Source organism: Cyprinodon tularosa, unplaced genomic scaffold, assembly GCF_016077235.1.
Source record: "Cyprinodon tularosa strain WSP-4 unplaced genomic scaffold, ASM1607723v1 ctg1501, whole genome shotgun sequence".
NCBI classification, from domain to species: domain Eukaryota; kingdom Metazoa; phylum Chordata; class Actinopteri; order Cyprinodontiformes; family Cyprinodontidae; genus Cyprinodon; species Cyprinodon tularosa.
In genome coordinates, this window is record NW_024038334.1 from 23,247 (window position 1) to 50,000 (window position 26,754).

Consider the following 26,754-nt stretch of genomic DNA (forward strand, 5'->3'; position numbering starts at 1 on the left):
TCCTGGTCTCCCATCTACCTCCAACTTTTTGTTTATGTTCTCCCATGATCCCTCTTTAAGGGATTATTTTAATCTTCTCAGTTTTATGCTTGGCTTGGTCAGTGCAGTTGATAACATATGCTACAAATAATATCAGTTTTTCTACTGGTGTGGTGATATTTTCCTCTGTCTGTACTTTGGCTTGCTGTGGAATTTGACTCGGCATTTGCCTGGTGTCCACACTGGCGTCCACCCTTCAAAGACGGACATTGAGTAGTAATAGTCTGAACTTAAATTGAAGAAGAACCTCAGAGAGCTGGTTATCTTAACTCTTTTTGTGGTAATGGATCTATCTACCACCCCTCATTTTTTTTCTTTTTTTTGCAGTCTTGGACACTGATTTCCTTCTGTTGTTGATCCTCTGATCACATATCGGAGTAATTTAATGGCCAAACCTAAACTATGGCCAATATATCTGTGTTGCTTTGTTAAAAATAAGAAGGAAACGATAAATATAACATTCTGATACCAGAAGATGGAATACCATCATTTATTTATATTCACCCAGACCAGTGGTGGCTGGTGAAAAATATTTTTGGTGGGGCTGATATAGCCTAGTGTATGTCTCCAACTAATCCAGAATAAGAATTCAAATAAACAAATGGAAATGAAATACAATTTAACAGTTATGATTTAATTTACTATATAATAACAGTAACAGTGATGATTTGGGTCACTGTGACGGGGTTCTTTGGCCTCCAAGAATCCAGGCTCAGTCGGGTTACCGGTGTTGGTGATTTATTGTGCTCAAAAACTCAAAACAGGGTGCAAAAGAAACTAAACATATACAAGATACTCTGGGCCTCAGCCTCCCTCCAGTTACCAGCAATGTAACAAAGAAACAGAAAACAGAAATGGCCGCTTTTCTTCCCACAGCTCATTAAACAGTTTAAGCTCCTCCCCTCAGGCTCTCTTATTTCTGATTTCTTCTCATTAATCAGTTTTGTCCATATATTACCTCCACAAACAATTGATGTACAAAAACACATAATTTTTACAACTTAATTCCTTTACACAGATTCATTGACCATGCAACGTTGAAGAGTCGTGTCAGCCAACACAACCCTACAACATCCAGGACCTTGAGGAACTCCGGGTGGATCTCATCCACCCCCGGGGCCCTGCCACCGAGGAGCTTTTTAACCACCTCGGCGACCTCGCCCACAGAGATTGGAGAGCCCAGTCCAGAGTCCCCAGGCCCAGCTTCCTCAATGGAAGACATGTTGGTGGGATTGAGGAGGTCTTCGAAGTATTCCGCCCACCGACCCACAACGTCCCGAGTCGAGGTCAGCAGCACACCATCCCCACTATAAACAGTGTTGGTGCTGCACTGCTTCCCCCTCCTGAGACGCCGGATGGCAGACCAGAATCGCTTCAGAGCCGTACGGAAGTCTTTCTCCATGGCCTCTCCAAACTCCTCCCACACCCGAGTTTTTGCCTCAGCAACCATCCGAGCCGCATGCCGCTTCGCCCGCCGGTACCCATCAGCTGATTCCAGAGTCCCACAGGCCAAAAAGGCCCGATAGGCCTCCTTCTTCAACCTGACAGCATCCCTCACCGGAGGTGTCCACCAACGGGTTTGAGGGTTGCCGCCACGACAGGCACCGACAACCTTGCGGCCCCAGCTCAGATAAGCTGCCTCGACAATGGAGGAACGGAACATGGTCCACTCGGACTCAATGTCCCCCACCTCCCCCGGGATGTGTTCGAAGTTCTGCCCGAGATGGGAGTTAAAGCTCCGCCTAACAGGGGACTCCGCCAGACGTTCCCAGCAGACCCTCACAACACGTTTAGGCCTGCCAGGTCTGACCGGCATCCTCCCCCACCACCGGAGCCAACTCACCACCAGGTAGTGGTCAGTGGAAAGCTCAGCACCTCTCTTCACCTGAGTGTCCAAGACATACGGCCGCAAGTCCGATGAAACGATGACAAAGTCGATCATCGAACTGCGGCCTAGGGTGTCCTGGTGCCATGTGCACATATGGACACCCTTATGCTTGAACATGGTGTTCGTTATGGACAATCCATGACGAGCACAGAAGTCCAACAACAGAACACCACTCGAGTTCAGATCAGGGCGGCCATTCCTCCCAACCACGCCCCTCCAGGTCTCACTGTCATTGCCCACATGAGCGTTGAAGTCTCCCAGCAGAACAAGGGAATCCCCAGGAGGGGCACCCTCCAGTACCCCCTCTAAGGACTCCAAGAAGGGTGGGTAATCTGAACTGTTTTTTCGGCCCGTAAGCACAGACAACAGTCAGAACCCGTCCCCCCACCCGTAGGCGGAGGGAGGCTACCCTCTCGTTCACCGGGGTAAACCCCAACGTACAGGCACCGAGATGGGGGGCAACGTTGCATGGACATCGGGGGCAGTCCCCCTGGATTGGCAGACTGGGGTGGTGGTCCCCCTGTTCAAAAAGGGGGACCGGAGGGTGTGCTCCAATTACAGGGGAGTCACACTCTTAAGCCTCCCCGGCAAGGTCTATTCGGGGGTGCTGGAGAGGAGGGTCCGTCGGATAGTCGAACCTCGGATTCAGGAAGAGCAGTGTGGTTTCCGTCCTGGTCGTGGAACGCTGGACCAGCTCTACACCCTCAGCAGGGTCCTGGAGGGTGCATGGGAGTTCGCCCAACCAGTCTACATGTGCTTTGTGGACTTGGAGAAGGCGTTCGACCGTGTCCCTCGGGGGGCCCTGTGGGGGGTTCTCCGGGAATACGGGGTGCCGGGCCCTTTGATACGGGCTGTCAGGTCCCTGTATGACCGGTGTCAGAGTCTGGTCCGCATTGCCGGCAGTAAGTCGGGCTCATTTCCGGTGAGAGTTGGACTCCGCCAGGGCTGCCCTTTGTCACCGATTCTGTTCATTACCTTCATGGACAGAATTTCTAGGCGCAGCCAAGGTGTTGAGGGGATCCGTTTTGGTGGCCTTAGGATTGCGTCTCTGCTTTTTGCAGATGATGTGGTCCTATTGGCTTCATCAGGTCGTGATCTGCAGCTCTCGCTGGATCGGTTCGCAGCCGAGTGTGAAGCGGCCGGGATGGGGATCAGTGCCTCCAAATCCGAGGCCATGGTTTTGAGCCGGAAAAGGGTAGAGTGCCTTCTCCGGGTCAGGGGGGGTGTCCTGCCCCAAGTGGAGGAGTTTAAGTATCTTGGGATCTTGTTCACGAATGAGGGAAGAAGGGAGCGGGAGATCGACAGGCGGATTGGTGCAGCATCTGCCGTGAAGCGGGTGCTGTACCGGTCCGTCGTGGTGAAGAGAGAGCTGAGTCAAAAAGCGAAGCTCTCGATTTACCGGTCGATCTACGTTCCTACTCTCATCTATGGTCATGAACTCTGGGTCATGACCGAAAGAACGAGATCGCGGATACAAGCGGCTGAAATGGGTTTCCTCCGTAGGGTGGCTGGGCTCTCCCTTAGAGATAGGGTGAGAAGCTCGGTCATCCGGGAGGGACTCGGAGTAGAGCCGCTGCTCCTCCACGTCGAGAGGAGCCAGTTGAGGTGGCTTGGGCATCTGTTTAGGATGCCTCCTGGACGCCTCCCTGGTGAGGTGTTCCGGGCACGTCCCACCGGGGGGAGGCCCCGGGGAAGACCCAGGACACGCTGGAGAGACTATGTTTCTCGGCTGGCCTGGGAACGCCTTGGGGTTCCTCCTGAAGAGCTGGAAGAAGTGGCTGGGGAGAGGGAAGTCTGGGCCTCCCTCCTTAAGCTGCTGCCCCCGCGACCCGACCCCGGATAAGCGGAGGAAGATGGATGGATGGATGAGATTCATTGACTTATTCAATTACACCAAACTGGGTTTGAACCCAGCAAAGACGCCGCCAGACTGAAGATGACAAGTCCCCGTAGCATAAACAAGTACACACACACACACACACACACACACACACACACACACACACACACACACACACACACACACACACGGCTAACCCCACTGAAATATTAAGTGTGCACCCTCAATACGCCAGCAGGTAACCAAGAACAGCTTGTGTGTTTTAAGTTAATGGAGCTACTGGGCTCAGCGTGAGTGTATTGGTCCTCACAAACACAGTATAACAGGAATGTGTGTGGCGTGCAAACACTGCATGAAAAGTGGGATTTTCGTCAATATGCGGCACTGTAGATTGTCGTGGAACTTCAGGTTAGCGGCAGTTTACGACCATTTGCAGGCTTCGCCGAAAACTCCCGTAAATTGTCAGAAATTGACGTGGACTTTCTTAGGCAGTGTTCCCCCCATGCCTCCCCCCCATGGAATTCTAGGGGAGGCTTTAACATGTAAATGAACATGCTGTGAGCTATACAAATGCAAATCAGGGTTGCAGGGGGGGTTTTACTCCAAGTGACATTTTTCTAGAAGGTAAGAAAATCTCTGATACAAAGAGATCAGGCTCAGTATAGCCTCTTACATTTTAGCTTGAATTGATTTATTTAATTAAAGTATAGAGACCAAAACAGATCTTTAGCTGACAGAGCAATACATTTAGAACAGTAATTATTCAAAAAAAAATTGCATTTAAGATAAAAAATAAAATGTTGTCTGTCAATATGCTCAATTCACAATTACTTAAGTGGAAAAGTTTCAAGAAATGAGTCTGAGATGATTCACTTTATAACATGGCGCATTATCCTGTTGGAAGTAGCCATCAGAAGATTGGTACACTGTGGTCATAAGGTCCGGCTAGGTCAAGATCCGCAATTGCAATCACACCAAACAGGAAAAAGAACATCGACAAATTCCAGTTCGTCAAATTAAAATATAGCAGCAACAGATCGGTGACTAGAAATTATAGCACAATTCTTATATATATAAAAAAAAAAACTAACACCGTTTATTTAAATGATTGGATCCAAACTATTGGTTATTCACCAACGAGGAAGCAGATTTCTCATCTCCATCAAAATATTTATTTTATACCGAGGGACTTAAACTTTAATCAAATCCATTCAAAAGAAACTTCTTATTATAGGAATGAAAAGAGATGCTGAGTTTGGGAGTAGTGAACAAGTTCATTAAAAAAAAAGCAGTTTTGAATTATCCTTATCCCCGTTACAAAAATCTACAAAAATATAAATATATATTTGGGCAGAAACTGAACATACGCTGGATGATGGTGGGATTTTTTTAATATGCCATATTAAATTAAGCGCTCACAGGGTTCATACAGGAATGAGGGACTCTAATTTAATGCTATTTTAATGCTATTTGAAATGATTTTAATGCCATCAACAAGAACCATGTACACAAGTTATTAGTGTACATGAAATATGAAGGAGCTGCAAGCACAGTTCCAGCTAGCTTTTTCTCCGCCTGGAGTGATATAATATATCTGACGAAATTGTTTTTATAAGCATTTTTTATTAAAGAATTATAAATACTTCGATAAACATATTTAAATAATTTTAGTGCCAATTAAGGCCTTGATTTAAAAAAAAAATGAATGATTTTTTAATTATTTTTATTGATCCGCGGAAACCCTGGTTCATCTCGCACATGCTCTTTACGATCTCCAAGAAACTCAGAGCGGCACGGTGTGCAGCCACAGTGGAGGATGTATGCTTTGCTTTGTGCAGGCGGTCTGGAGCAGAGTATGTGGGATTTCGGGGTAAAACTCCTCTTGGACGCGATGGCGACTCTGCATCGAACAAGACGAACTCAAAGAAGAGATGCTAGCGGTAAATATATGTTCGATTACTGCCTGCTAGGCTAAAAGCAGCCTAGCCTAAGCTACGGCTAATAGCAGCCTAGCCTAAAGCTACGGCTAATAGCAGCCTAGCCTAAAGCTACGGCTAATAACAGCCTAGCCTAAAGCTACGGCTAATAGTAGCCTTGCAAGAACAAGCTTTATTAAAGTGTATTTTTTGTGATTCACAGGAAGCAGTACACCGTCTTCACAACTTGGAGACTAATTGCAGGTGCTATGAACCGGAGCAAGGGTAAGATTTAAAGAATATGCTTCATTCTGCGGTAAAAGGAAATGGATGCCAATCATGGCTGTACATTTTGTTTTCACAGACCTCCTATTTGCTCGGAGCCATATCAGCAAGTCCAGATTGGCACGATGTTGATAAAGACGACATTGTGTGTAAGTGACTTGTTTTAATGTTTTCTCCTTCCTTGTTACTGTGACTTGCGTTTGATTTTTTATTCATACCACTGTCATTTAATTGTTTTCCAGCTGCCTGTAAGACGTATTTTCAGACGGTACGCAGGAGCTTCAGATATACGCAGCCAGCCAACACGCTGCGTGCGGAGGCTGCCAGGCAATCTGCTCGGAGTCGGGCCAGAAGAAAGAGGGTAAGACTTTATTTGGTGACTATTTTTCAGGTGCATTAATAGATGTGTTGTGTCCATAGGCAGTGCGCTGATTCATTGTTTTTTTTTCAGCTGCTGAAAGCGAGGCAGAGTGTGCTAGCAGATGAGGAAGTGGAACTCTGGAAGTCCGCCGTCGGCCTCAAGTCCGACGAAGAAGATGGCATCGTTGGCGGTGTCTCTGGATGGATTGTACGGTCGCCACCATTTCGTAGGCCGGATCTCACTGAACTCTGTGTTAAGCTGCAGTCCCGGTTAGAAGCGATGCCAAAGTACAGGGCCACGCACAGTAGGCGTCTGCACATCGGACCTGCCTCGGAGGGAATGCTGCCAGTTACCTCCAACCCCGAGGAAGCAAACGGACCGTTCACGGAGTTTTAATTTTTAGATACGCAAGTGTTTGGATACGCATTGTATATAGCTGTGTGTGTTTTAATAAAGCTCTTTCTTTGCATAAACAGCTTCCTGGCAAATGTTCATTTCCTGTATAAATTCATTCATGTCCTTGATGGTAGCCTAATAATTGTGTAGAAGGATAACATAAATACACAGCATATGAATGAATAAATATATGAATGAATAAATATATATTCATAAATATATATATATATATATATATATATATGTAAATATATATATATATATATATATATGCCAACCAATCACGAGCGACTTTACTTGTTTCCGTCCAATACTCAGTAAGAAAATTAAAGCCTGGCGTGGCCACGTGTGGTTTTGCTGCCAGTCACGAGTGATTTCATTTGTTTGAGAATAGTGGTTTCAGCCAATACTGAGTAGGTTATTCAAGCCAGACCTGGCCAGCCGCGCAGGTTTGCTGCATTCATATGCTAATTAGGGCCATTAGTACAGCTGATCGCTCTCCACATACGTCAGATTTCGTTTCCCACAATTTGTGGCACGACAAACTCGGACAAGCGCAGGTTGCAAATTGTCGGAAACTGACGAAAATCAGGGAGATCTGCGGGAGTTTACGGGGACGAAAATCTCACTTTTCATGCAGTGAAAGTTAGAGAGGTTATTTTAAGTGAGGAGGTGGATTCGTCACAGTCACAATAACCATGACAGGAAATTTTCATATCCTACAACAGGGATGTTCTTCTGGCAAACGGGTAGATAAATAAGGATCTCACCGAATTTGGTGGAAGCTGCACCTCGCTCGTTACATTCGCCATCGTCCCTCTAATTGTCTGCAACTGCGCATTGGGTGCAGAAGCCTGTTAAAGTGCAGTATTTTCAGAGCCCCAAGACCATACATTTTTGAGACGCTGATTGGCCATTAAATTATTAAATTCACCTAGCAATAGTACATGATTGACAGATTCTCTGCAAATGTGGCGCAGTCTGATCACAGCCCCAAGACAGAGATGGTAGGAGTCTGTCTGTGGAAATCCACAAATGAATGACAGTAGATACGGAAATGTAGTTTATATAATTTATTTTGCTTATAGGTACACACTCTGGAGAGTAAAACTGACATTTATGAGTTAATTTCTAAAAATATATTTTACGTTTCTCTCTTCTTATTAGGGAGGGCGGTGCCCCAGCGCCCCCTATGGGCCGGCCGCCACTGATAAGGAACTGTATTTAAGAAGGACTTTATGACTGTACTTTTAAAAATATTTATAAAATTACACTTAACTGCCTTGGGTGTTTCTTTATTTCATTATGATTTTTTGTATATCTAATGACTTTGCAACTATTGTAACGATGGTATATGGTTAGCTTTAATTTACTTGTCACTGCATTACATTGTTGTCTTACTCACATGTGATCTTCTGTGTCCCCACTGCCACAGTGTCTGCACAGGTTCTCCACTGACTCTGGAGTAAATCAGACCGCAGCTTTAATTCAATGCTACAAAATAAACTTAATGGTAATTGTTTTTGCGTTTGTTTTTTGGGGAGATTTTTTTTTTATTATTTTCATTTGTTAGTGTTCTTTTGAAAGTTGAACAACAATAATCCTCTGTGCATATCTCAGTCATCTAATCATCACTTTTTGATAAGGTCTGATCTCATAAACATATACAAGTCCTGTTACTGCACATTGTACACTGTACACTGGGCTGTGTTATGTGTAGTTTATTTATTAGAGATCAAGGTCATGTGTATTGAAATGTTCTTCGCTAATAATTTGACATAAACACTAACATGTTCAATATCTTAATGTTTCTAATTAGATAAAAATAGCTGACCTAACTACATTTTTTAGTGGGTGCATGATGATACACACAAGATAGCATTCCAGCCACATAAGAACTGAATAAAAAAAGTTCAAAAGACACGTAATTCTAATAGAAGTGTGTAAGCAATGTTGCGTCTCATGGTATTAACAGCTTCTGCTGTTGATGGAAAGTTCAGAGTCTGGTTTTCCAGGATGCACTAAGCAAACTGTAAAGACAAATAATAGACAGATAGAGGTCATGACACTTAATTAAACATTTTTAATATATTTTGATTAGACTTTCTATTGTCATTAAAATAAATCAATCATGTAATAAATCAATAGAATTCATAAACTACATTATATTTCAGGCAGAAATGTACAGTTTAAGTTAGCCAAAACTGTTTATCATCTTAAAAGTAATGATAGAAAATAGCATCACATTAATGTCAATGTGATTATTAGCTCACCACTCTCATAATAATCTTGTTTTCACTAAATAAAAAACATAAACTAGCATGTATACAAATATATTGTTATATAAGTCTATGTTCAGACATAGATATATATATGTAGATATAGATGTATGTGGAAAGAGACAGCACAGTACACAAAGGTTATATAAATTGATTTGTAAACAGACAATGTTCAACATCACATAGGAAACATACGTAAACATAGTGAAGTAGTGAAGTGGATAGATAGATAGATAGATAGATAGATAGATAGATAGATAGATAGATAGGATAGATATTTAACAGCACTTACTTTCAACACTTCACATGAAACCATATCTTGCTGGATGGCATGTTGGAGTCATACCTTTGCATCTCATAGATGCCCTTGTTAAGAGGGTGAAATGTAAAAATAATATTGTAGTTATCCAATTAAGACCTTTTTTGTTATAATAAAAATTAGTTTTTTATAATTTTTCTCACCTTATTGCTTCCAAACACCTTTTCATATCTTCTTGGGACTCTCCAAGTGAGTTAAGGAAAACTGTCCTTTTTTCAAGTGGATAAATTATCTAAGGATGAAAAGTTAATGCCCAACTCAGGACTTTACAGTAACAATATAAATGAAGAAGTGCCCTATTTGATTAACACTTTAAAGAATGAAAATCAGTTGTTGTGACATTAGATTTATTGGTTTTATGGACATTTGTAATAATTTTATTTGTTTTGCATTTTATAAAAGTATTCATTGTTTCTTAAAAAATTACAAACAAAGACATGTCTTACAGAAATTTATCTTCCTGAGACCCGAGCTCCTATTTGGAGTTTGTTTTTATAATTTCCAAGTTACATGGGATTAGTAGGACCTAATAAGCTTAATAACTAAACTGTGTCATGATGCCACAAGTAGTTTTTGAAAAACATTCTGTCCTCATATGAGGAAAGTTATATTATCTTTGTTTTTATTTTATTTTATGCAGTTTGGGATTAGAAGATCCATATTACCCTATACACAAAATTCTGCTTTCTACTATCAGCGGTTCTCTAAAAAAGCAATGTGTCCATATGAGGACACTGGGTCTATATTCTGAAATGACACAATAAAAGACATGATTGGCTGAAACATATAAATCCTGTTTATTTCAGACATTTGGGCATAACACAAAGGACAAATAAGAAGGGAGTATTTTAGGCAACTACGATGTTCTGTTAAAAAGTAACAGAAAACATCTGTCAAGAGGGTCCGTGTACCTTCAGGAAATTCGATTTTTTTCTGGAAAAACAAAACGAAAAACGGAAACTACTTCCGTTTTTCAATTTAAAATCAAAAACGGAAATCAAAGCCGTTTTTTCCATTTTTGTCAACACAATTTAGAAACGAAAAACAAGAAAAACTAAATGAAAAAAACGGCCCGTTTTTCGATTTCCCCGATTCTTTTATCCATTTGCTTTTTAGGATTGAAAGGCGAAGACGGTTCCACGGATCGCCCGGAAGTGCAGGAAAATACTTAAAAATAAAAGCCTAACATAATGCAAGCCTGAAGAAAAAAATAATGAAGCACAGAGATGTTTTTCTAATAAAAATGTGTTTATTAAATGTATTACATTATTGTGTTTTTTATTGGTGGATCATGAAACACAAAGGCTAATGCTGTAAACCAAAAGTATAGAAGCAAATTGTATTTGAAGATTTTTCTCATCAAGCAAAACCCACCTTCATATAGGATTACTGTCTATATGTGTCTTGATTTTTGTGAACAGTACATATTTTTGAAGCTAACGGAGAAATTAAGATTTTATTGATTTAATTTATTTATCTTCACCCACTACAAAAACAAATACTGCCACGGGGACAGAGTGCCTCATATATTTCCTATTTGTCATTCAAAAATTGCTACTTAAAAAGTTAAACAGTTCCTGTCTGGGCTAGAAAAACTTCTAGTTTGTAGCATCTATAGCGGCTGTTCCTCAGTGCTTCCTCTCTCCTCGATGGAAATTTTTGATTACATTTTTACTAAACAACTGTTACAATTGCCATTATTGATTAGCCTGTAGGTGGAGATTTTTATTCAAAAGAAAACTGAGATCCAATCTAACCAATAGCTAGATAAGCTGCATTGCCTATCTTTTCTAAGTCTGTTATAGAAAGTGCAATTCTTTGCTCATTTGCTGAATAAACAGATCCAGAAAGCTGGTCCTGTGCTGAACATCCTCTACCAGAACCGCTCAGCTGATTGTCCTGAAAAGAAAGCTGCATAAGCTGCTGAAGATGATGGATAACTTTACTCCTCTCCAAAACACAGTGAAGAATCAACAGAGAAAGGGACTTCTTCATGTTCTTTAAGATGATAGCTCCAGAAGATACTTCCTGCCAGCGGCTCACGTTCTTCTATTCTATTTTTGATTGATTTTTTTTAATATATTTAAATTTCCCTTTAGGCACTAAGAGTTTTTCATGTTCATTTTGGCTTGAAGTGTTGCAGATTTGTTGTTAATTCACATATTTGACCAAGTGGTTAATATTTTATTAAAGTGTTACACTATTTACTTAAACAACTGCTTATACCAAATCCCCACAAGGTGGCAGACTACCTGAAGGAACATGAACCAGTCCTTGGTAGGCTACACATACTGGAGACCTTATTTCTCGTTGCCAAAGTGACCCTTTGGCAACGAGAAATAAGGTCTCCAGTATATGTAGGCTACGTATAGTGTTGACCACAGTATATGTTATGGGATACACAACTCAACATTAAAAGAAATTTGGCACAAGTTCTAAAACATGGCCTGATATGGAGCTTAGTGAAATTAAAAATGTAACTAGGACCTGTTCCTGTGTTTATAAGATGGAATATTCATAATTTCAGTGCTGCTGAACATTAAAAAGCCATTGTGATTAATACATAATAAAGTAATTTCTGATTAAATATTTACATTTCCTGGTTTTTCAGTGTGAGTCCTGGTTTTAACATTTTTAAACCAATGACAGATTCAAAACAACAGCTACAATAAGTGGTATCAGTAACAGGTTTATTTTGATTAAAAAAGAAATAGAGACCAGAAACAGTTTAAAGAACACAATGAAAACTTTATGTAATTGGAAACAGCTAACTTGTCAACCGGAACTCTGTTGGCTACAGAACCACAAAACAACAAAAATAACAATAATCTACTCTCTAATAACAGGCTGAAGAATTTCGATGACTTCCCCTAACCCTGTCAAACAGAAATGCGCTTCCCACAACATGCTGTCCCTGCATTTCGGGCAGTTGGGTGAGGTCATCACCCACTGGGAAATGCAGGCGTTGCACCCAACAAGACAACAGGGGGCCACCACAGGTACGGTCATCACATCTGAAAATGAAAGTGACACATCACTAATTATTATCAATAAAGGTCCTTACCTTCTTGGCATTTTCAAACATGCTATCATTTCACAAACTGCTAAATATCCCTAAAGAGATTTACAGGGGTCCGCAGCTAAACCAGTCAGGAAGAAAACCAGCATGGCGTCCAGTAAAGTGAGTAAATAGTGTGCAGAGTAAGAGTACGTATGTATCAGTATGTATGTATCAGAAGAAAGACCAACGTCTCAGGTATATTCTGTATTCAGGTCATTTTTATATCTTATTACTGTGCAGAGTTATAAGCCATCTAATGGAGATTGTCACCATGTGACAAGTTGCCCCTCCACAGGGTAATTTGTCACACTACAGTATATGGGCTAAGATGTCACACTGGGTTTTGCAACCAATTAAATAAGGGCAAAATTAATTTTGTTGTTATTTTTTAATATTAAGTGAACAAATGACAATAACTCACTTTTACTGCTTATGAAATAATACGCAACATGCATTACAAAACTTAAAGTGGTGCATGAACAAAAGGAAATTTCACGAGTGGGACTCAACTGAGCTGCAGTTTGAGCATTGCTTATGTAGGTTGAATTGGCAGGAGCAAATGCATCATATGAAATAACATGAAATAAAATGAAATATTATGAAACATTGATTATAAAACGGATTCTGGGACAAAAGAAAACCTAAAAAAAAAAACGTATTTTATTAGTCAGAATCCTCATCTGAGTTACAGTTTTGGCATATGTAGACTTAATTGCCAGGTGTGCATTCTTCATGTGCCCATCCTTTGCATATCATGCACCCATCCTGGGCAGCTGTTTTCAAATGGCTCTATGCAGACCAGGCACGGGGACTCATCTTCTGTCTGAAGTTTTTCTTGTTGTCCTCTGTTTCTTTCCTGTGCTTTGCTTCTTTGACATTTTAGATTTGGTTGCCTTGCATTTCTTTTCCTTGTCCCTCCTTCTCAGGTGTGTCAGTGAGAATAGAAGTTTTTCTCTTCTTTTTCTTCTGGGCTACTTTTTTCTTGGACCAGCTTTTGGATGAGGCCTAATATCCATCCATCCCTCCATTATCTGACATGCTTGTCCCAAATGGGGTTGCAAGGGGTGCTGGTGCCTATCTCCAGCTGTCAATGGGGGTACACCCTGGACAGGTCGCCAGTCCATCACAGGGCAACACAGAGACAAACAGGACATACAACCATCCACTCACACCTAAGCAGGATTTAGAGAAGCCAATTAACCTAACAGTCAAGTTTTTAGACCGTGGGAGGAAGCCGGAGTACTCAGAGAGAACCCACTCGTGCTCAGGGAGAACATGCAAACTCCCTGCAGGAAGGCCCCGGGCTGGGAACCCAGAACCTTCTTGCTGCAAGGCAGCAGTGCTACCCACTGTTCCACTGAGCAGCCCAGGCATTAAGTGGGGTTGCAGCCAGGGGATAAGCAATTGCTATAATTCCAGGAATGTCATAAATGCTGAGTGTTTTCCCTGGGTGTTCCTCATCCAACAATCAGAGACAGAGTTTACATGCTTTTTAAATGGGCTGTAAACACTTCAGTCTAAAGGCTGCAGCCTGTGGGAGCAGTGGGGTGGGAAGGACAACATGATGAGGCCATTTTCTTTAGAAAAGTTTAGCCCATCAACAGAGCGCTGTGAGCAGTGGTTATCTAGGAGTAAGCAGGGTTTCTCCTTTGAGCACTTGGAATGGTCAACAAAATGCTTGAGGAAATCAACGAAGTCTGGTTCTTTCATCCACCATGCTGGATTTGCTCCTCCTTTGCAGCTTGGTGGGCCATTGTTGATGAAATGATCACGAAAGTGCACCCGAGGAAATATGAAATAGGGGGGGGGGGGTGCTGTTCCCTGTGGCTGAGACTGCGCAGGTAAGGGTGACCAGGGTACCCCTTTCCCCAGATGTCAGTGACCCAACCTGCTTGAAGCCACGCCTGACTACCAATCGATCTGGTTTCTGTACTGCTGTCACTCCAGTTTCATCCATAATTTACCATGGGGTAAATTGTCACATGTGACAACTTACCCCAAAATGACTGTGACAAGTTGCCCCAAATGACCATGTTAGCTAATTATTGCACTAGCTCAGTGGTTCTCAAACTTTTTCTGTCATTCCCCACTTTGGACAAGGGGGAATTTTCAAGCCCCACCTGTCCCCATCGCCCCAACACAATGCTAATGAAATACGCAACAATCTTAAAATGTTCCAATTTTATTGAACAAGTAGTATCTAAATACAAACTATCTACATCAAAAGACAGCAAGCTCAAAAATAAAGAAAATAAAAATGCAGCTGTGTCAAAATTTGTATCAAGCTCAAAGATAGAAAAAATTAAAGTTCCACTCTGCAATCTGTTAATAAAAGAAAAGAAGTGAAATCCATCTGGCAAGACAGGTCTATTTATCCCTGCATTAGTGGCTGCAATGAGCCTGTTTTGCATTGCACAGTTTCTCAAAACGGGGTTGCAGGCTTGATACTGCCACTCTCAAGTCATGCTCAATGTTCAGCTGAGATCTGTATTTTGTTTTCATTGAAGCAACAGCTGAAAAGCCCATCTCACAGAGACATGATGTGGCAAAGGGAAGAAGAATGCACACAGCTCTCTGCCCGATGAGTGGATACTCCCTCTCCACTCCAAACCAGAATTCACTAAGAGTCTGAGCATTAAACCTGAGCCTTAGGGTGGAGTCAGACGTCATGTCAATAAACTGGTCCTATTTATTTAAGATAAAATATTTCAAATTCAGTTATTTATGATCAACCTGCGCCGTCAATCCCGGCGCATGTGCGCTTTATTTGCAGTCTGGATGCACATGCTGTGTCTCTGAGAGGACTCCTGCAATAGCGGGGGAGAACGGGGTTGGGATGGGGGAGGCGCCCCACGGCAGCACCTGCCGCTGGAGGACAAGAAAAGGAACGATACGTGCTTTCACGTAAGAGTCTCCAAAAGGCGCTAGATTTGTCGCTTTTTTGAAAAAGAGTCGCTGGAGGGGTCTGAAATATAGCGACAAAGTCGCGGAGTTGGCAACACTGGGGCGCGAAAGTTTATTTCGTTACAAATAATATGCCGACGTCACGTCAATCATTATTTTGGCACTTCAGTTCCAGGTGAAACTTTTCTCATATCTAATGTTCTGCATGTAGGCTAGTAAGGATTACTTTGTGGGTTTGATTGGTCTAAAAAGCGGCAACATACAGCTATAAGGACAGTTTGCTCTCACACGTTCTACATTTATAGTCACACGACACACACACACACACACACATCGGAACTTGGCGCGCCCCACCTGTCACGTCTCAATTCCCCACCAGTGGGTCGCGCCACACACTTTGAGAACCGCGGCACTAGCTTAACATTAGGCTAAATCAGAACAATGACTGGGGTATGACTGGATGCCTTAATATCTACTTTAACAAGTCCATATGTCTAACTGCTAGAATTCTTATCTGAATGAAGGTTATTTAAAATAATATAAATTTAATGTTTTTCACTTTAGGTAGTGGAAAATGGTCAAATGGTGCTCATTAAACTTACAATGTCTTGTCCTCTTTTCACTCAGTCTGTCAGACCTGACCATGCAAAGGAAGAAAACTAGTATTCCACTTTTTAGTTGCGCCCCCTGGTGGAGAAGATAATTGCAATATGACAACTTACCCGTGTGACAACTAGCCCCGGTCTCCCCTATCTTCTCAGGTTGATGTTCATGGTAGTGCATTAACAGAGATTATGAAGAAGCAGAATGAAATCACTGAGATGCTTGTAAAACAGCAAAGAATGTGACTTCTGCCATCTGTAGAAATCCCTGTTTTTAGTGGAGATCCTTTGCATTTCAGGTCCTTTCTTAAGGCATTTGAGCAAGGAAGGTATTGGAGGATGGTTGGGTAAATGTCTGGTGTGGACGGGAGGTTTTGAAAAATTACTTTTTTGACCACTTTTTTGGGAGCTTCAAACATTAAATTTTGTTTCTACTAACTTCCAAGTCATTCGTAGTAATTGTGTGTTTTTTTTGTTTGTACAATAAGTCAAGCTGGAAGTGCCTCCAAAAATCACCTGTTACCTTCCACGGCCTTCGTTGGAAATTTTGGTATTTTATTTTTGTTGGAACAGAAGGCTGCGACAACAGAAATGATATCCCCAGTTCCAAAACCAAATATCCTAGATCCGCATAATGCAATAAAATGATGGAATAGGCAAAAAATGGCTGTGGACATTTGAATAGTTTAAATCTTTTACAACTAAATGTATATTTATTGTTAACTTCTTATATCCCTGTTTCATGAGTGACTTTGTCTGCTCAATATGTTTCCCTATGACCAGTGTGTATGCTGCTGTTCCAACAGTACTTGCACAAGAACTCAATACCCATCTCTGTATTGTACTCTAGAAAAACAAATAGGACTATGTTACATTTACAAAGAAAACATTAAAAAAAGACACTAAAAAAGCTAAGTTTCTCTTTCTGTAGCTTGCAAACACCTTTGTGTATAACAACCCATCTCTAAAGCAAGGCATACTGGTACATTTTTGTATGACAAAGGAACAATAATGATGCAGGCGCAATAATTCACAGTATGGTGCTGTGTCAGTTGTTCAAGTGCAATGAAGTTCATAGTAGGTGGGAAAAGCATTGACTATGAAGAAAAACACTTTTTTCAGTCAGGTTTTTATTCTCTTTATGTTTTTGGAAAAAACATGACCAGCCCATTGATAGTCACTATAGGAAACAAAGCTGCTGAAATACACGAAGCTTAGGAAGAGCCTATGTTCTTTTGAGTTTGTTTTTTTTTTTTTTTCAATCGTAACAACAACAACTCAGGAAAAAAAAAAGGTAAAGTTAGTAATCTTAACATTTACATAAAACAACATGGGTAGCTGAAAAATGCAACAAAAACCTGGCTAAAAATACTAATAAAATTAAAATGAACAAAGAAAGCAAGCATAATAAGCAGGTTACACATTTCTTCTAGTTATATCTATGAGGTCTATTAAAGACTCCTGAAATTCTCTAAACTGTCGATTCACAGTGCTGTTAAACAGAACTGCAATGTCAGGGTGAAGGACACTGAACTGTTTTTCAGCTCCAATTCTCTCTTCCTCTGAGCGAAATGGGCAAGTGCCAAACAGTGACTCCCTGGTTAGTGAATTTCCCATTTCTTGCTGGTAACGGTCTGCAGCTTCAGAGGGTCCAGGCAGAAGGTCCTCAGGCACCCGCTTACGGCAACCATCTTGTGCCAAGACATTGGGAATCCCCTTTCCTTGAAAAATAAAGTCATTGAGGATGTCAATCAAATACAAAATACAACAAACAAAATAACTGCAGTGCCTTACTTCTGTAATCATACAGATTTGCAGTTATTTTACAGAGCTTCACTGCGTATATTTCTCAGGTAATCATCAGTTGGACAAACAAGAGTGAGGTTGCAGGTACCATTTTTAAGCTTTTTTATGTATTTTCTTTGGGCATCCAGTGGTTTGGCAGACAAACAGGGAAAGTTAAGTGTGTTATCTAGAAGGCTACATAAAGTGTTCTAACTTTGTTTTTCAAACACATGGACCTTACAGGGTAGCTCCCGTTAGCTTTCTGCGAACCTTTGCATTGCTGGTGTAATTTGAGTGTGTTTTTACAGTTATGACAAACGTTATCTCCACAAGGGTTTTCTACATTGATGTTTGTGTTTTCCGGTCTGCTCACTACAACTAAAATAAACACAAAGCTTTGTGGACAGATTAAAAAAGGGCAAAATTACTTTTCAAACTGTTTAAGAAAAAAAATGTAAGAATACTTTTAAAACTGTTGTTTACAGTATGAAAGGAAATGTACACACCTGGAATACGATGGGCATTCCATGCCTGCACTGCTCTTGTCATTCCTATGCTGCTGACCTTACAGCTCAAATTTGATGTGCAGTATCTCATCAATGGATCGTCCATGTCTAGCACCTCTTGGTCGACCATTTGAACAAGTGCCATTTTAACAGGGTCATTCACCCTTTGGTTTATTTCAGGCCAGATTCTCTCCACTGTATGGTTCTGTAAAAGACAAAATGCAAAATAAATAAAAAAAAATAGATGGATAAATAAGTTACAGAACAATACACAATACACACAAAAAAGAGATACCACATGAAAAGAGCACATCAATATAATCTAACATACATGGACTTAAGCAAGGATAATAGTGAACTATAGCTATACTGAATCCATGGGTTAAGTACAATAATTAGGCATCACAGGTAATGTAAACAGAGTCTGAGTCAACAGGATAAAATGATTAATCCAGGTGTATTGCTCCATCATTATCATGGTTACTGAGGTCAGGCACACTTGGATGCATAAATCATGTGGGGACAGAACATGTTTAATGATGTTTAACGGGCTGTTTAAATTGTTTTCTTTAGTTCTGTCAGCAATCTTCCTCAATGTTGCTCTCCAAAATGGTTATTGTTAAGGAACCATTGTTCAGTTTGTCCAGCACTGACTAATAGAACACTGGCAAGCCAAAAGCGTGGGACAAATGTATCATTTCTTAATAAAATCTCACTTTAGTTGATGTTGTCTGAATGTATGGCCGTCTCTCCCGGTTGTGCCTATGCTCAGCCAACAACTCCTGAACAAACAAACAGAGATAAAACTCTGTTCCATGGTCCACTCTGACCTGGTCCCACATTCCATAAGTAACGACTGCACGTCTAACAAACAAAAACAAGAGACATAATTAACATTAACATGGTTGAGTGGGTCTTCTTTAATAAAATATCTGCTATCTGTAGGGCTGAACAGTGGAGCAGTGTGTAGCACTGTTGCCTTGCAGCAAGAAGGTTCTGGGTTCAAATCCAACCATTGGTCTTTCTGCATGGAGTTTGGATGTTCTCCCTGTGCATGTGTGGGTTGTCTCTGGGTACTCTGGCTTCCTCCCACATACCAAAAACATTACTTTTAGGTTAATTGGCTTCTCTAAATTGTCCTTAGGTGTGAATGGTTGTTTGTCTCTGTGTTGCCCTGCGACAGACTGCCGACCTGTCCAGGGTGTACCCCACCACCAGCAACCCCCGTGACCCCATGAGGGATAAAGCGGATCAGAAAATGGATGGATGGATTATCTGTAGAATGCCAATTGGAATGCAATTGTATAGTGCTTTTTCACTAATGTGCTGCCAAGGGCTGCATGATATTTGGAAAACTTCTAATATGCAATAACACTATTGAGACCAATAAATAAAATACTTGGATATGCAGTGGGTACCAATACCAAAGGTGGTTGTGAAAAGTGATGCAATTAATATTTCTGGAGAAAATAAATTAAGCTCACCTGTACCCATTTTCATAAATTGACAGATTGTTTTTCACTGGCATAGTAGCGTGTGCCACTATTTTGCTGCTGAAGCCATCTATTACCAAAACATGTAAACATAGAATTTACATTTTACTTTCAAATAACATCTGCAGTTAAAAACTTAGAGATTCGCTTTAAATTACATATGCAATTTACAACGTAACAACCCTAATGTTCCAATTTAACTCGCTAACTGTCTGAACCAGTACTTTTAGCAAAGCTCTGCTGAGATTTATAAGTGGACAACGAATGTCCTTGTTATCAACTATGCTCTTAACATCTGCAGTTGGGTTTATTTTTCCCACTTGTCCTTAATTAACATTTCTGTGGGTGAGCGTCACTGGATGTAAATGATAGATGGACCTGTATTTGCCCATGAAGCTGGTTTACTTGGCACAAAAAGAGGGTATGGAAAGGTGCCTGATACTTTAATGACCAAAAAGTTTTATCAACATGAAGTCTGGTTAAGTAAGTATATCAAATTAAAATATTACGTTATATGAACAAGGGCGCCACCAGGGGGTGGCCGAGGGTGGCCACTGCCACCCCTGGCTATGCCCTGGCCCCCCCACTGGCCAGTGTAAATTGTAGTAGCATCGGTTTAGCCTTTTACCTCATTATGCAACCTCCAAAGCGCTTTACACTACAGTTTAGTCATTCATCCATTCACACACACACATTCAAACCGTGAGAAATGTACTTGTCACACTTAATGAAAAAAAGGGAAAGGTGCTAAAAGGAGGAAAGGTGGGTGTTTCCACATATGTACAGTGTATCAAAATTTAAAATAAAACAAAAGCACAGGAGAGATAAGCGGATATTTAGGGTAACTTATGTACCCTCAGGTGACATAAGTCACCTGAGGGGAGGGGAGAGAGAGAGTGTTATCACTGATGAAGTCCGCTTTTAAACTACACAAGATGCCTCACTATACCTCATGTATGGCTTCTGCAACAGCCATCTCCAAATGTTGATATAGCCTTTCTGATGAGCCCCCGATCCATACGAAACCATCTCACGCTTCTTTCTGAGGCGCCTCTCCGCATCCCCATCTCCGTGATGAGGAAGTTGGAAATCTGGATGTCAGAGTATCCATTACCAAACATTTGTTGCACGGTTTCCTCGTGCTGCAATAGGCTAGCCATTTTCAGGTATGGAAAAATAGTCAACATTTTGACATTATATGGCCTCTCGCTAACAATTAAGTGCATACTGCCCCCTACCGTCATAGCGACAGTACGTCAAGGACTCCATCTGCACAATCAGCTCAAGCAGACACACGTTGTCACATTAAACAGCAACAGGTTTTCATCTCAACCTCCATCCTGCCCAGAAATTACCCCCCTCCCCCCAACAATAAAATACATAATAATGTAATAAAGCTCACGCCTCTAAAATAAACTATCATGTTGTAACGTAAAAAGTTCATATTTTTATTTAAAAAAATATCTCTACGCTTCATTTTTTTTTTTCAGACTTGCATTATGTTAGGCTTTTATTTTTAAATATTTTCCTGCACTTCTGGGCCATCCTTGAAACCGTCTTCGTCTTCGATCCTAAAAAGAAAATGTAGAAAAGAATCGGGGAAATCGAAAAACAGGCCCTTTTTTTCATTTAGTTTTTCTTGTTTTTGATTTTAAATTGAAAAACGGAAGTAGTTTGTTTTTCGTTTTGGTTTTCTGGAAAAAAAAATCGAATTGCCTGAAGGTACACGGACCCAGAAGCTCCTTCAAGTCCATGATCAACTCTCTGTCTTCAGAGAGATCGAGTTAGTTCATTTACTCTGTTTCCAGCTGTGCTTTTCAACTTTTAAAAAGAAATCTGAGACTTGCTCTTCTCAGGGTCCATTGTTGTTTATGTTTACTTTGGTCGGCGAGTGTTACAAAATGTTATGCGTCCTGACGTCTAGTCACAAGCCTTATGTTATACTTCATTATATCTTAAAAACTAAAGCAGCACAAATGACCGTTTTAACGGCACAAACCAGCAGTAACGTAGCACTAAAAAAGTAGACCAGTTTGGATCAAATCGGAGCTTGATGGGGGGATGGTGATTTTCATCAGCCAAAAATTTAAATGATTATATCTTAAAAACTAAAATAGCACAAATGACTGTTTTAACGGCACAAACCAGCACTAACATAGCACTAAATTAGTAGACCAGTTTTAGAGAGCTTGATGGGGGGATGGTGACCTCTGGAAGACCTAAAAATTATCTTTAATATCTCTAAAACCAAAGTAGCACAAACGATAATTTTAACGGCACAAATCTGCACTAATGTAGCACTAACAATTCAGTCTATTTACTGATGTTTTTCACGTGGGTGGGGTGTCAGCTTCACGCAGCTGCACCGCACTGCTTTGTGTTGGGTACAGCGAGTCCCGCGGAACTCCCGCGGGAGTGCAGGGCTCTAGTGCAAAATACAGGATGAGCTAAAAGGAATTACATACTCATTGAGAAATTCAGGATAACTAAGATGGATACGTTTAAAAATAACAACACATTGAGGTGCAAGAGAATAGTGGCTGTAGTGTTTTGATATATAATATCACTGCAATAAAGGATGAGAAGAAGCAGTTGTGAAATATTTTTCCCAACAAAGAAGCTATAACAATTTATAGAAGTCATTTTTAGGGATAAGAAATGTAATTAATAATGGTTTGTATATGGGAGTGAGATGAAAGTGATGGATCCAGCCATAAACAGAGCTGCTATTATTGGTAAGGAGTCCATAAATTCATTTCTTTAACAGGGATTGGTTAAACATGTTTCTGATGCATCATAAGATATCATTCTGATTTGCATAACTATTTTTATGTGATTGTAGTCAGAATTGAATGTTTACTTAAATTAAATCTTTACAAATAATTCATGCAGTCAAAGATGTTTGAGAATAACCTTTGGAATAGGGGCCTTGACTGCCCCTTTTTTGATGCATCTCTGCTGCAACACACCTGAAACCAAAGGTTAAATGAGCTCCTGACATGTCAACCTGTTAAGTAGAGATGTGGACATGAATCATTCCTTTGTTTCAGGTGTGCTGGAGCAGGTACGCCATCAACAACTGCATAACAGTGGCACTCAAGGACTCTAGAAGATCGGGATATAAATGTCACTAAAAATGACATTTTCTATAAGTTGCAACATTTTTGCTAACCCGTATGGGATTAGGCTCTGCAAAAGGCAACGGTGCTTCCATTGGAACGACCCAGGGTGAGATGGTTGTTCCAAAATTGTTCTGTAAGAAAGGTCTAGATGAACATACTCCAACCAGATCATCATCTCGTCTTTGGACCAGAGTCCCTGAAAAAGAAGCTGATTTGTCAGTCAATTTATTTGGATGGGATTAATCTGATAATAAAGCAAAAAATCTTGGTGTAATTTTAGATCAGGACCTGTCATTTAAATCCCATATCAAAGAGCTTTCTAGAATTTCCTTCTTTCATCTGCTGAGTTTTGCAAAAATTAGAAATCTCCTGTCCAGGGGGTGATGCTGAGAAACTAGTCCATGCATTTGTTACTTCAAGGCTGGACTATTGTAATTCTTTCCTTTCAGGAAGTCCACAAACTGTAGTTAAAAGCCTTCAGCTGAGCCAAAATGCTGCAGCCAGAGTTCTGAATTCTGATGAAAATTTAAAATAGAGATCATGTCTCTCCTATACTAGCTTCTCTTAATTGGCTTCCTATTAAATCCAGAATAGAATTTAAAATCCGTCTTTTCACATATAAAGCCTTAAATGGCCAATATCAGAGATATCCAGGATTTTTCAAAGGGGGGGGCGCACCTAAGGGTCATGGGGTCACAGGTCAAGACAATGTAAGGCTAAAAGACCAAAGAATACCATCTTCACTCTTTCACACTACCCTAATTATTCATCCAAGGGTTTTTAATTGATAATTTTAATGGATGAACATAAGTAGAATTAGCATGATTACATTATTGTAATTAAAAAAGGATCTCTCGGTTTTTAAAGCATGCACAAGGTTAAAAGGTAGTTTGAAGAAAAAAAATTATCCTCAATTAAACAAGGAGTTTCTTTATTTCCAGAAATAATATTTACACAGAACATGAAATAAAAAAAAAACCAAGGACTTGGGTTCAAGTATGATTCTAGTAAGACAAAGGAGTTTTGAATATAATTTAACAAGATAAACTGTTGAAAAACAAAAAAACAAAGTTAAATCACACAAAGAATATTGTTCTCTGCTACTAAACTTTATGATGATAATGGGTTTACAAATGTCAACCTTCTGGGATGCTTCTGGGCAAATATGTCTATGATTTTGTTGATGTCTAACTGAATGTCCTTGTGCAAATACACAAGTAGCAAAGCCACAAACCTTTCCTGTCCCATTTTTGACCTCAGCAAAGTTTTCACTGCTTTAAGACCCGAGTTAGCACTTTCCACAGAAGCACTGGTAACAGGTATGACTGACAGAAGGTGAAGAATCATAGAAATGTTTGGGTAGCACTTCATATTTGTCATCTTTAGAATTTCAGGGAGAGAGCTGGGTTTTTCCACTGATGATGACCACTTTGTGTGCCACAACTTCACTTCCTGCCTGAATGTTGATCCTGACGGTAGATCATCTTTATATGATGTAAAAATGATAAGTCATACTTGTCTAGCCAGTCCCTCTGGCATGTTCTTTTGGTCACCCCACTGGCTCTTCGGTTGTCTTTAAATTCTCTGGCAGGGAAATTGAAAGATTTGGGTGGTTTTCTGGTCTGAAGAAGCTGGAATTTTCCAGAGTCGTCCATTTCACTAATCCGGTCCTTGGCCTTTGATATATCTGTAATAACATTGATATTTACATTGTCAATTTTGTATGGGTGCTGGTGGAGTTGGAAATCTGCCTACATGAAGCTTTTGTATAGTCTTGCTTTATTATGAAATAATTATTATGAAAAGTAAGATTTCAAGATTAAGCAAAAAAGTCAATTGTGTAAAACAAAAACAAAGTCAGTTGTTTTGACATTGAAAAAAATACAACTATTACTAACCTATGTCGTAAGTTGTTTGGGGCAAATCCGCTTGGTTGAGCGCCGGCTCTTCAGTTGTCTTTACATTGAAACACGGTCCTTGTTGTTCATCTTTAAAAGAAAATTATTTTTGTGATCAGGTGAACCTTGTAATGTCAGGAGGAGCCACAAAACAATTTAATGTTGTGTTTTTATCGTAAATTATCAAATTCACTGAACACATATCACCAGGTGCACAAAACTGAATATACTTAAATTGTATTTTTGTTGTAAAATATTAAATGCACTGAAAATAAATAACACCAGATTTGTAGTTATTATATCACAATGTTAACAAGACTCCCTTAGACTCCAAGCATGTGCTTAGAGCATTCATTGATTTGGATCCTTACCAATTGATAAAAGTTAGTCATGTTTTTATAAAGGATACCATTCTTATTTTTAGCAGTACAACACATGTGGTACAGGTTTAGACCCAAAAATACACACTACAAAATAACTATTGTATGCATGTCAATGGCAACTAATGTTGCTTATTTTTGTTAATTGTACACTCTTTTTATTACTTATCAAACACTGCAATTTTTATAACTTTCCCGTTACTGGTTAAAGTATTCCTACAATTGCATTACTTTGCATCTTTAAACAACTTGTTTATCAACAATCAACAATGTTGATAATGTTTTCTCATTATCAACATTTTCTAGCAATCATCATACCTTTTATCTGTGTGTCTCCAATATCTGAACGTTCATACAGGTCAACGCTGTGGTCATTTTCTGTAGTTGTGCCAGGTCCACTGAGGAATAGAAAACAAGATATAAACATTTCAACCTGTGTTATTTAGATTATAGACATAAGCCTATAGAAAATAAAGTGATAAAGTTGGTTTCTACTTACCCTTCTGTTGGATTGGACCAGAATCTTAAGAGATGGTTGACTGGTTTTCTTGTTTGGCCTCAAATCTTCCAGGTCTCCTCCTGCTCGCAACGACGCCATTGTGGTATGGCAAGCCGATTGGGCCAATAATCGTCCGTACAATAACGCGCAATTCCAACCAGTATTTTACGCGAGCGCGCGTTTTTTTACGTCACCGCGCGTTCTGGCTGGAAACGTGGTGACGTAAAAAAGGCGCGTAACATACGGGCTGGAACTGCGCGTTATTGTACGGACGATTATTGGCCCAATCGGCTTGCCATATCCCAAAGGGGGGTGGGCGCGCCCCCCGCCTGAATCCGCGCCTGCGGAAAGAAGAGGGGAGACGATGTGAGACAAGGCGAGCAGTTTTATGGCAAGCCAAGAAGGTCACATTTCGCATTGAATTGTCGCGTTAAGGTTGAAGTTAACGCGCGTTCTCCCGAGATTACGCCGCTTTTTACGCCGTCTTTTACCAACAAGCGCCGCCTTTTACGCGCGTCATGAGAGTACCCCAAGAGTACCGACACAACGCGCGTATTTAACGCGCGTTTTCCTAATATGATAATGATGTCCTTCCTTCTTTTCCCACAGCCAATGCATTTGAACTGGTTGCATCCAATGGTTGATCAAGGCAACCAGACCAAGAAAGTTCAGCACAGATCTGCTTTGTGGAAAACTGCACAGAGCTCAATGTTGCAGCATTGCCAGAATTCACTGCATTGCCGTTTCACAAAGCCTTAATGTTAGGAATATATCCACTACATACACTTTGCTGTCATGTTGAATCCATTCCATGCCTATTTTCATGTAAAAACGTTTTGCATCAACATGCATCACCAACTAATGTTTTGTATGTACAGGTATTAGTAGGAATGTTTCATCAATCAATATTACCGAGAGGTGGCGTAGTAGGTTAAGTGACCGCCTTCAATGCAAATCTTTTGCTTCGTGGCAGGTTCGAATCCGGCAGAGGCAGTCCGACTTTTCCCTTTATATTCTCTCTTGTCTCCAACCAAGCCCATTTATTTATTTCTGAGAATATAATCATAAATGTAGCCTACTTCACTGTTTTTGATCCATCGCCATGCATTCTGTCATGTAAAAACTTTTTATATTGTACTAATAAAATGACAATAAAGGGGACACTTCCAGAAAATTTGTCG

General features: G+C 40.5%; 1 protein-coding gene and 2 long non-coding RNA genes across 4 annotated transcripts in view; all 3 read right to left on the reverse strand.

Annotated features, from left to right (window-relative positions):
• Positions 1–7,827: 7,827 nt before the first annotated feature.
• LOC119779737 lies at positions 7,828–9,673 on the reverse strand. The gene is made up of 3 exons (XR_005280275.1): positions 9,467–9,673; positions 9,297–9,370; positions 7,828–8,755 (listed from the first exon to the last, which is right to left on the reverse strand). It is a non-coding gene; the product is annotated as an uncharacterized LOC119779737 (long non-coding RNA).
• Positions 9,674–17,003: 7,330 nt separating this feature from the next.
• Positions 17,004–20,318, reverse strand: LOC119779740. Its single transcript, XM_038279515.1, has 4 exons — positions 19,666–20,318; positions 18,898–19,045; positions 18,182–18,386; positions 17,004–17,611 (listed from the first exon to the last, which is right to left on the reverse strand). Exons 1-4 carry the CDS (start codon positions 19,707–19,709, stop codon positions 17,307–17,309), a joined length of 702 nt encoding a protein of 233 aa, XP_038135443.1. The 5' UTR covers positions 19,710–20,318; the 3' UTR covers positions 17,004–17,306.
• Positions 20,319–24,374: 4,056 nt separating this feature from the next.
• LOC119779741 overlaps positions 24,375–26,754 on the reverse strand; it is a 4,478-nt gene continuing 2,098 nt past the window's right edge. For both annotated transcript variants that reach the window (XR_005280278.1, XR_005280279.1), the window contains 4 exons: positions 25,574–25,914; positions 25,393–25,472; positions 24,695–24,784; positions 24,375–24,483 (listed from right to left, as the gene is read on the reverse strand). This is a non-coding gene — a long non-coding RNA (uncharacterized LOC119779741). The remainder of the gene's footprint in view (positions 24,484–24,694; positions 24,785–25,392; positions 25,473–25,573; positions 25,915–26,754) is intronic.